The following is an 11,064-nucleotide window of genomic DNA, read 5'->3' as shown; positions in this document are numbered from 1 at the left end:
GGTGGAAGAAAAAAAACAATCAACCATTGATGAAGAATTAACTTCACATTTTAATTTATTTCTACATAAATTTTTTGATTTTCTAATTATGTATATTGATTTATTCTCATATATATTTTTTTCTGTATGAAATTTAGTGATTATTCGTTTATATTTCTACGGGGCCTTCAAGGATTCAATTTTTTTTATTCATTAATGCATCAAGCGAGGTTATTCATTTATCTCTTTGGCCCAAATCGAGACCGAAAAAAATTATTCATTTGACGAGGTTATTCATTTATCGATATGCATCTATAGGGTCTTCGACGACTGCCTAGCTGAACTGTTAGATAGTGCCACCGCAGGCGACTTGTTGCTCTCACCCGACCAGGCGGCAAATCACTTTGGTTTGGATTTCATGGGCTTGGATATATCCTCCGAGTCGGAGCCATAAGGCCTATGTCTTAACAAAGTTCAGAACTTCAAAAAAAGTCCATAAGACTTTTTCTAATCACGGATCCCGAGGACATGTCAACTGTAGACACGTCGGTCAGACCGCGTGAAAAGAGCGAGTTTTTTAAAAAGGGCCGATCCGTTTAATAGAAGCTTCGCGAATATAAATTTTAATGATTTTCGGTGAAGGGTTTTTCATTCAGACTAGACTTTTCTTTTACAGAGAGAGAAGCAAAAGGCGAGAGCGTTTTTCTTTGTGGTTTTGAAGATTAGAAGGGAGAGCAATACGTTTGATTTCATCGATCAAGAATCAGAATTCTCCTCCTCAATCTCGCAGAGGTATATATAGTTAATTTTTTATATTTAGGTTTAGATCTCTGATTCTGATATGATTATATGTTCCTTTTTTTTGATTTTTTTTTTTATTTATGCTGTGATTTTTTTTCTAGGTAATTCAATCAGAAGCTATAAGGGCAAGATTCTCGTTTCGCAAACTGAAACCTTTTGAATAAGGTAAGACAAAGCTTTTGCCTTTTTTATTTTCAATTTTCAGTATATGGTTTGATGATTTAGGTTATAGTTTTCTTTCTCTGCATTCATTAGACCCTTTTACTGGATTTTTAGGGGGTTGCTGAAATTCTGTTTGTATTATTAGTTAAAGGAGAAACTGAAATAATTTTTGTTTAATGTGTAAAGGGTTGTTTCTGAGTGCTTAATTTTTAGAGATGTTATGTTTTAGCTTTGGAGAAAGGTTACCCTTCCATGTTGTATCTTGGGCACTAGGAGTAATTTATGGTTCTGAAACTATAAGATAGGATAATGACTTTCAATATGATTGTTGATATGATAGTGTTACGAGTAACTATGATTTTCAGACTCTATATCAAGGGTTTAGAGTCTGTTTAATGGATGAAATTCAGAGAAAGTGAAAAGGGGTTTCATCTATGTTAAGGATTTAGAGTTTATTTAGTGGATGAAACTCAGAGAAAGTGAAAAGGGGGTTTCTTCTTAAATCTGTATTAGTAATATTTTGCTTTCCTTTTACCGTAATGTGTTTGAACCCAAACGGCATTTTTCTGATTCTGAGAGTACGTAAATGTGGTTCTTCTTCTTGGTTGATTAGAATTTGTAGTGGGTTAACGAGCAAACATGGACACTGTTGTTCTTTCATGTGAGCTATCATTTTGTTTTCTTCTCATAAAGCAATAACTAACATTGTTCTTTCTCTTCTGTGAGATGCACTTTCGGTCATCATCTTACAAACATGCAGGAATTGAATTGGTTTTTACATCCACATGGATTGCAAGAAGTTCCTGCAGTTGGTGGAAGAGAAAAGGAAACGAGTTTTGGAGAAGAAAGAAGCCCCCTTGAAATGGGAACAGAAACTTGAAGCTGCTGCAAAGGCAAAAGCTGATGCCGAAGCCAAGGAAAGGAAGCTGAGAGCTGCTAAACATAAGAGGAAATCTGTGTCAGACACATCTGATAGTGACAGTGGAGATGAAAGTAATGAAGATGGGAGAAAATCTACAAAAAGGTCCCACAAGAGGCACAGGAGGCACAGAGGTTCTTCAGACTCGTCATCCAATGACAGCGAGAGGAGGAAGGAGAAGAAATCTGCAAAGCATAGATTGAAGAAGAGATCCTTAAGCTCAGACGATGGTGATAGCAGTAGCGATGATCTAAGAAAGCAGCGGGCACATAAAAGGAAAAGATCCATAAGCTCAGACGATGATGATAGCAGCAGTGATGGATATAAGAGTGATGATCGAAGAAAGCATCGGGCACATAAAAGGAGAAGATCCTTGAGCTCAGACGATGATGATAGCAGCAGCGATGATCATAGAAAACATCGTACACATAAAAGGAGACATAGGCGCCGGGTTTCAAGATCTGTTTCTTATGAATCTTCGAGTGGGGAAGAAGAAGATAGGGTAGCAAGGAAGGATCATAGGTCAAGGCACCACAAACACCATCGCAGGTCAACACAAGCTACAGATCTGTCATGAATGGCGATGTGAAAATTGTGGGAAATGGAAGATATTGAAATTCACCAAGAAGAGTGTCCATCTTGACTTTATTTCACCTCTTAATTCAGGACTAAAGCTGATTGCATTTTCATTTGGTCTTTTTCTATTTGAAATTGTTTCTGGTGGAACTCTGAAAACCTGCACTTATTGTTTCGCTGGGAACTTCATGTTTACTAAGACAAACTGTTAGAAGGATTTCTTTCACTTGATCCTTTTTCATTCAATGAAAGAACTTTTATTGGTTTACTGAATGCCAAGAAATGTTGTTTTTACTATTTGAATTTTAACAAGATGCAGCTGTCTTTGAGGGTTTAAAACCAAATCATGTTGAGACGATACTATGACAGGCAAAGAAATGCAGAGATCTGAGAATACTACTGTGCACCCTGCTCTGAACCAAGTGTGTCAGACAAACTGGCAACCCCCAAACTTTCCTGGATTTCCTTTAAAAGAAAATCATTCAGTTAATCTTTCTGGATTGGGTCTAATCTTGAGAAATTCTGCAGGTGACTTTAAACGGGGCCGAAGCGTCTATACGCATTAACATCTGAATGTAGAACACACGGAGGAAGAGGGGCTGTGATATGCGCATTAACATCTGAATGTAGAACACACGGAGGTAGAGGGGCTGTGGTATGCTATGAAATGGGCGGCAGAACTTGGTCTACAGCAAATATGCTTCGAGTTGGATGCTCAAAAAGTAGCAGAAGCAGCCAATGGAGACTACCACAAAGTTTGCTGGGAGAATCAACAACTTATCTTAGACATTATTGAATCTTTACGCAATCATCCTCTATGGAGTTGCAAGTATTTAAATAGACGTTCTAATAAGCGAGCAGATAAGTTGGCCAAGTATGCTAGATCATTTAAAGTTTCTAAAGACTGGAATTCAAATCCGCCAGGTTTTATTACTTCATCTGAAAAAGAAAAAAAAGAAATTGAATTTTAACAAAGATCGATAACTTAAAAGCTGAGCACCCTTGGTAAAAAACCAGCTTTCTGAAAATCGTAGAAACTAAACTTACATAGTCGAACAGATTCCAATGAGCATTTGCAAACATACTTCATAAATGTGCTACTCGTTGCCTTTATTAAGTAAATGGTAACTTCAAAACTCCTCCAATTACTCATATGGAGAAAATAATAAAGGGAGTGATACAGTTAATACAATTGTGGATATCTGAAGGAAAAAGAATATGATGATGTGGTGCTATAAGCGAGCTCCCCACTCCACCTCCTTTTCAACATTTAAATCAATATACATCGGCCTTGTTGAAGATTACTCCAGCCACTACATTGAATGGATGTCTACAGTGGTTGTAAACAGCTGATGGAATAAAATTAATTTGTCTACGATGTCAGATGATTATTAACAACGCAGTTTGATGTACTAGAAGTTCTTCAAAATTTTCTCTGTGGAGACCCCTTCAGCCACAAGAAGAGATGTAATTTCCTGTAAAAAGAAAAGATGTCACCTCAGACCGAATGGTTGTGTTTAACGAGTCGGAACAAACATCTGAAGTAATCATAAAACAAATGATAGTTATCCAGTTAATGATAACTACTATGTAGCCTGTATTACTAATGCGACAAGCTCATTGGCAGTATGCCATAACTGTACTGGTACCAGGATATTGACTTAAATCTATTTCAAGCACATATTGACTGAGCCATTACACAACTAATCAACCTTATAGCTTGAATTAATTTCATTTGTTAAAATCTCAGCAGAAAGACATAGCCGACTTTGCTGACTAAAATAAATACAAAAGCTGTTCGGAAGCTCAATGACCAGAGGCTTCCATTGGTAAGTGATAGTGGAAATAGAAGACAAACCTCAGCCATTTGTTTCTGCCCACAGAGCACTGAACCAGTAGACAAAGGGTTGAAGATGTGCTTGGCTCTAGCAAAAGCAGCCTGGAGATGAATCATTCAGAATAAGCTCTACAGCAAATGATTCCATAGGCAATCAGACATTAAAACAAATCATTAGGTTGAATACACACAAAAACCAACCTGGACATAGCCACGTTCACCGTCCCATTTATCTTCTGGCTGTGATAATACGGGCACGATCTTGACACCAGAGGCTTCCCACTCCTTGAACCTATCCTATAAGAAGAATGTGTAGCACAAGCATACGAAAGTGTTAATTTGAAGCATAGATGACTTAATGTGCAAGGACTATGGAGTAAAAGATGTCATAAATTATGTAATATAGTATTTGACAAACCTGATAAGCCATTCTCTGAAGGTTCCTAGCTCCGTAATAGAGCCAGACGTCTGGTCGTTTATTGGCAGGGAAACCTGACTCTATGAGGGACCTGACCGGACTGCACACAAGGAAGCAAAGTGAGTACAGAAAGGTTTATGATGGAAATAATTGGTCATCCGCAAACAAATTCTTCCAAACTGGTTCAATGTTTGACAAATTGACTCATCACACAGTGAATAAATGGGATGAGAATATTGGAGGCACAAATTGGAGTAGCTTAGAAAAAGCTGTGAGAAACAGAACATCGTGAGGCCAGGAAGTGTAGTTAATGCTAACGTATTTATGAGTACATAATACTAAACAGAACCAATAATGTTTTATTGCATAATGTCAAAGCTCACAAGAAAAAGATGTATCGATTTAGTTATGCAATTACACCAAATTCCAATTTGTATTATAAACAATAACCAAAAAACAGTGTTACCAAGTGCATATGTTTGGTTTATTCTTCAAAGATAACAGGTGCTTATGGTGTCTAAGACCGATAACTATCTACATGGTTTACGCAAAACACCTCAACACCCAGCTTTCGACCACAAATACTCATAGCTTCAATTTTCCGTAAACCAGTTACCCAGGTATCTAACTCACCAAAATAACTCTAACCGAGCTAAAAATTTACCTATTCAAGGAGTTCCAAGTCTCTAGATTCATTAATCACAAGAACAAAAAGGTTATTATGTTTTCACAAATTCTAACCGAGCTAAAAATTTACCTATACAAGTAATCTAGAAAGTAGTTTACTATCATGTTTTCGCAAATGTTCTTCCTTTCATGTCAACTATATTGGTAACCTAGAAAGTAATTTACCACAATTTTTGAAAGTAATTTACCATAATTTTTGAAATTTGAGATTTAGAACCATGAATAAATCACTAATTCAAAACACATGATTAGTGAGATCCCAATATAAATTCAAAAAAGAGAGTAACAGTATGATTAAATACCTAATTCCAGATCCAGTAGCAAAGATGAAAATAGAAGGAAACTTCTCAGGAGGTGAAATCAGATTAACATCAAAACCTTTACCCATCACAGAACTTAATTCAACCACATCACCTTTCTTCAAACCACATAAAAGCTGAGCAATAGAACCTTCAATACTCTTAACTAAGAATTGAAATTCACCACTTGATGAAGAAGTTGTTGGTGAAGAAGCAATAGCTAGAAAAGAAGGTTTCTCAATCTCAGGCAATTTCACTTGTATATATTGACCTGGTTTCGTATATGATGAGATTAAATGAGGTGAATCTGAAACATTAATTGATATATTATATAAATCTTCAGCTGCCTTTGTTAACGTTGTTAATGGTGCTTGTGTCCAAACTGTTGTGTCTTGACGGAGACAAGCTGAGATTGTGTTTAAGGTACGACGATGATTACGGCGTAAGATAGACATGGAACGAAACTCTACATTAGGGATGAGATTTTTCTGATTGTATCGGAGGTTTTTGGAGAGACAAGAAGGAGAACAAGAGGAAGAAGAAGGGAGAATAGTGAGGAGAGACATTTTGGGTGTTTTTTTTTTTAGAGGAATTGGGAAGGAAGAGAGAAAAGTTTGATCCGTCACTGAATCGCCGCCAATGTGGGAGGTGGTGCTGATATATTTTCACTTGTGTGGTTCACATGTGTTATATCATGTTTGATGTCATCCAATGAGGTGGATTGTGGTGGAGCGGAGGATAAAATGGATATGGGATAACCAATTGAGAACTTTGTTGTTTAGTCCACTAAACCCGACCCGGATTAATGGCTAGTCCAGCGGGAAAATATATTTACTCGTTAGTCCAAAAAAGTTTTGAAAAGAATAAAATTACTCTACTAACCCTAACATATAACACTATGTATGTTACTACATATATTACTACATATTACATATGTTACTAGTAGTAGTAACATACTAGTAGTATGTTACTAGTAGTATGTATTGATACTTATCAATATGTAGTATCGACATATTGATACTACATATAAATAAATACTGTTATGATATATATTGATACTACATATCAATATGTAGTGTCAACATATATGTAGTATCAATATGTCATGTACTACATATAAATAAATACTGTTATGTTATGTATTGATACTACATATCAATATGTTATGTACTACATATCAATATTGTTATGTTATGTATTGATACTACATATTAGGGGGATTTTGCGTTTCCCCCTAATTAAAGATATCTAATTTGCATTACCCCCTAGAGATTTATAATAGGTAAAACCCCTTTTAACTTGGATGTGCCGTAACCGAGCAGTTTAGTACAACACGTGCAGTTCACATGCGTGTCAGAAAAAATATCTGAAATTGTCAAAAGACATACTTACCCCTGGATACGTGGTGCATTCTTAGCCCCCAAAAAATTTTGACCGTTCAACGTGCATCTCCTTCCCTGTTATCTCTGCTCAAACCTCTATTTAACTCGGTTGAAATCCATTCTCTGATTTCACCAAACCTCCACATCATTTAGTTAGCTGATTTATCACAAGTAAGGAAGAACATTAGCATACATTAGTGATCGAGTATGGGAGGTGGATCTTCAAGTCTCGACAGTGAGGTAAGTTCCTGCATATGCACCATTAAAGGGGGTAATGCAAATTATAGTATTTACAGTGAGGGTGTATTACAAATTTAAACTGTGATTTTTCAGGTAAAAGATGAAGCTTCCAATGAAACCACCTGTCAAATATGTTTTCAATCAACACATTCAGCAATAGATTGCCCATTTATATACTCAAAATGTAGAAAATGTGATGGGATTAGAAGAGTTTGGGAAGGAAATACTCAAGCTAATCCACAAAGAAGATTTTTGAGGTGTCAAAACTTCATATGTGGTGAATTTCAATGGCTGGATGAAGCAGTGAGGTTGCCACCACCTAGACAACATCAAGCAAAGGGGTGTTTAAAGTGTCATAATCTCTCACATTGGGCTAAAGATTTTCCTGAAGGAAACATGAAACAAAAACAGATTAGTGCAAATACAAATATTGGTGAATTGTGTGATCAGTTCCAAAGCTCAGTCAAGTTAGACATTGGACAGAAGAAAAGAAATTCCATGTAACAAGTAAAACTGAAATGTAATAAACAGATTTCTGGAACTAAAGTAGCATCATGTCCAAAAAAGAAAGTAAAGTGGTTAACTGAGCCTAACAAAGACCATATATGGCCATAACATAGTATTAAAATAGTTTTCCCTACACATAGGCTTCACAGAGTAACATCTCTGTACAAAAAATGGCAACTTCCTTGCACAATGCTAAGATAGATCACATTATAATCTCTGTACAAAATATTGCCTGCATGCACATAAAAAAAAGAGCACACACACAAACATGTATATGCACTTAACGCCTCCAAGCTGGTTTGAAGGTCTGGGATGGGGGTATAAAAGCTTCCCTCATTCCATCGGCTCTAAATCCATTCTGGTTGTGGAAATTTGTTGTTGTTGATGCTCTTCCATCTCCACCAATACTTGTATAAGGAGGAGGGACAGGTCTTGTTGCAACTGCACCTCTTTCTCTAGCTGCACCTCTTCCATTTTGTTGAGCAGGTGGCGTGCCTCTTCCCATTCCTTGTGAAGATCCTGCTCCACTACCCCTTCCCATTCCTTGTGAAGATTCTGCTCCATTTTGTTGAGCAGATGCAGTATTGCCTCTTCCTTGGCCCCTACCTCTGCCCCTGCCCCTTCCTCTAGCATTTGTAGACGGTACATTCTTTGTAGGGCATCTTCTGACATTGTGGGCACTTGAACCATAACCGCTAAAGCTTCTCTTGCCTTTTTCAGGGTTTGGTCTTCCTTAAACGTCAGACCTAATCCTATTCAGTTGTGGTCTACCAACCTTTCTCTTGTATTTAGGCTCGTTGGGCCTCATTTCATGCTGCGTAGAAAGATATATTAGAACACAAACATTTGCCACATACTGAAAATAGTAAAGAGATGGTAGAATATTACCTCAAGCCAGTTCTCTTCACTTGCACATGCCTTAACCTTACCAGCATAAGCTTTTTTATAACTGGAAACCTTGTGCAATTCATCAACCATACTGCAAAAATGAAATGTATGTCATAAGGTTACTTTTCACAAATGAAACAAATAAAAAAGACAAAGGAAATCATAATGGTAGAATATTACCTATTCAGATCAACCCTCAAATGTATTCCTACTGCAACTGCATGGACGCATGGAATGCCAGTGATGTCCCAAACACAACAGCTGCATGATTTTTCAGTTAAGCTAACATCCCACCTACTTCTACTCATTTGGCTTTGGACACACCATTCAAACTCACTTTGTCCAAACAATTTGTATCTATTCTTCTTGGAAATTCTATTATTCATAATTTTCTCTGCCCTTGGCACCAATATCTTGCCCTCTCTCTCCCACTGCAAACATTTCATCTTCCTTTCAAACATCAATCCCATGACCTTTAAATTGAAGCCTTCCAACAATCTGTGCAAAGGCTGACACCTAACATCTAGCATCCAACTGTTAAATGCTTCAGTGAAGTTATTTGTTACATGCTCACATTTGGAAGTCAAATCAAATGTTGACCTAGACCAAGTATGTGTCGACACATCCTTAAACCATTCATGTGCCCTCTTGTTATCCTTCTCCATTTGATCCATTGCTTTCTTGTGGTCAACAGCTCTGTAAGATTTTGATGCTCCCCAAGCTAGTCTTTTCATGTGTTTGCCTTTGTGTGTCATCTTAAAGTTATCAAAGATGTGTCTAAAGCAAAACCTATGTCTAAGTGTGGGAAAAACTTGTTGTATTGCTGGTATAAGACCCTTTTGTCTGTCTGAAATGAAAGTCAATTGCATAGGATGTGCAAGCAATCTTGCTGCAATGATTTCCATAAGTAAAATCCAATCGGCTTTATTCTCTACATCACAAATGAAAATTGCTAAGGGATACATACCATTATTACCATCAAGTGCAACTGCTGAGAGCATGACACCACCACACTTTCCTCTAAGATGACACCCATCAAAACCAACAAAAGGTCTGTATCCATCTTTGAAGCCTGTCAGGTATGAATCAAATGCAAGGCAACATGTTTTAAAGTCATTATCAGCATCAACAGTAACCTCTCCAATACTGTTTGGATTCTTGGACATAATCTGCCTACACACTTCAGGTGAGAACTTATAACCATCTTCATATGAACCATACACATTGCTTAGTGCGTTGCCAAGAGCCTTCCAACACACTCAATACTTCACAGGCACTCCATGCAACTCCATAATCTTTTCCTTTATCTTCCTTGGCTTCAAATTATAACTATCACTTCTTACATCATGTTCTATTACTGAAGCAATCCAAGTTGAATTGGCCAATTTGTTCTTCTTAGACATATCCCTGTTTACACAAGTGTGTTTATGCACATACTTAGTGACCTTGATTGTGCTTCCATCTTTTTGGCTACACACATTAACAACACATGTATAAGTTAACTTACAGGTTCCCATTACTATGCATGTATGTATGAAATAAGATAATAACATATGTATAAGTTAACTTACAGATTCCCATTAAGTCTGAATGAACATTTGGGGTCTTTGCACCTTCACCTTAATCTGTCCTTGTCATCCTTTGTCTTTATAATTTCCATGGTATGGGCTATACAAAACCTTGTCACAAATGCCTTGTACTCTTTCATAGTTGGCCAAGTCATACCAGTTGCAAGTTCATCTGTCTCACATGTCCATGGCATATGGTCTTCACTTTCTTTATCTGCATACATATCATCATACTTGTCTGCAACCTTCCTATATTCTCCATATCTATATGGCTCAGATGTCTCTTCTTCTTCATCGAAGTCAGTTTCACAGTCAGATTCTTCATCAGGTTCACTGTCTGAACTAAGTGACTGACTGCTATGGTAATCATCCTCAACTGATAAATCATCAATGTCATGATAATCCAGATTAGTGCAATCAGGAAGTACATCCAGCTCTTCTTCATCAAACCCTTCATCATTTAATTCATCCAACTCATCACCATATGATGTCTTTTTCTTACTTGCAGGTTCAGCTGTACTGTTATCATTCACAGTAGGTCTTTCCTGTGGTGTATGTTTCTTAGAAGCCACTTTCTTTGAACCAAAGAAGTTCCTTCAAGGTGTATCTGGTGGCTGCTGACTCATCTGCTCATGTGGCTGCTGACTTGTCTGCTCATGTGGCTGCTGACTCATCTGCTCATGTGGCTGCTGACTCATCTGCTCATGTGGCTGCTCAGGGAGTACCACATCATCATGGTCATCAATATCAACAATTACTGGTCCTTCCCTCTGAGACTGTGTTGACGAACCAACAACATCA

At 37.3% G+C, this 11,064-nt stretch overlaps 2 protein-coding genes across 3 annotated transcripts; one reads left to right on the top strand and one right to left on the bottom strand.

Annotated features, from left to right (window-relative positions):
- The first annotated feature begins 610 nt into the window (after positions 1 to 610).
- On the top strand, positions 611 to 2,720 carry LOC113282183 (sarcoplasmic reticulum histidine-rich calcium-binding protein-like). 2 transcript variants are annotated; one of them, XM_026531144.1, is made up of 3 exons: positions 611 to 771; positions 882 to 945; positions 1,703 to 2,720. In XM_026531144.1, the coding sequence occupies exon 3, from the start codon at positions 1,728 to 1,730 to the stop codon at positions 2,436 to 2,438; it is 711 nt and encodes a 236-aa protein (XP_026386929.1). In that variant the 5' UTR covers positions 611 to 771; positions 882 to 945; positions 1,703 to 1,727; the 3' UTR covers positions 2,439 to 2,720. The 2 variants fall into 2 exon arrangements, with proteins under 2 accessions (XP_026386929.1, XP_026386928.1); XM_026531143.1 differs by having other exon boundaries at positions 612 to 771; positions 1,669 to 2,720.
- A 789-nt stretch (positions 2,721 to 3,509) lies between these two features.
- Positions 3,510 to 6,322, bottom strand: LOC113282182 (fruit protein pKIWI502-like). Its single transcript, XM_026531141.1, has 5 exons — positions 5,682 to 6,322; positions 4,693 to 4,792; positions 4,476 to 4,571; positions 4,296 to 4,376; positions 3,510 to 3,912 (listed from the first exon to the last, which is right to left on the bottom strand). Exons 1-5 carry the CDS (start codon positions 6,242 to 6,244, stop codon positions 3,850 to 3,852), a joined length of 903 nt encoding a protein of 300 aa, XP_026386926.1. The 5' UTR covers positions 6,245 to 6,322; the 3' UTR covers positions 3,510 to 3,849.
- Positions 6,323 to 11,064: the final 4,742 nt, after the last annotated feature.

This window comes from Papaver somniferum, chromosome 5, assembly GCF_003573695.1.
Source record: "Papaver somniferum cultivar HN1 chromosome 5, ASM357369v1, whole genome shotgun sequence".
Taxonomy (NCBI): Eukaryota; Viridiplantae; Streptophyta; class Magnoliopsida; order Ranunculales; family Papaveraceae; genus Papaver; species Papaver somniferum.
Note: the sequence above shows the minus strand (reverse complement) of the source record. Positions and strands in the feature narration are given on the sequence as shown.

Excerpts from the sequence above, each read along its gene's own strand:
- LOC113282183 (XM_026531144.1), top strand. The coding sequence starts at position 1,728 with ATGGATTGCAAGAAGTTCCTGCAGTTGGTGGAAGAGAAAAGGAAACGA.
- LOC113282182 (XM_026531141.1), bottom strand. The coding sequence starts at position 6,244 with ATGTCTCTCCTCACTATTCTCCCTTCTTCTTCCTCTTGTTCTCCTTCT. Across the intron at positions 4,793-5,681 it reads GCTACTGGATCTGGAATTAG|TCCGGTCAGGTCCCTCATAG; the intron begins GTATTTAATCAT and ends CCTTGTGTGCAG. Across the intron at positions 4,572-4,692 it reads TTCAGAGAATGGCTTATCAG|GATAGGTTCAAGGAGTGGGA; the intron begins GTTTGTCAAATA and ends TTCTTCTTATAG.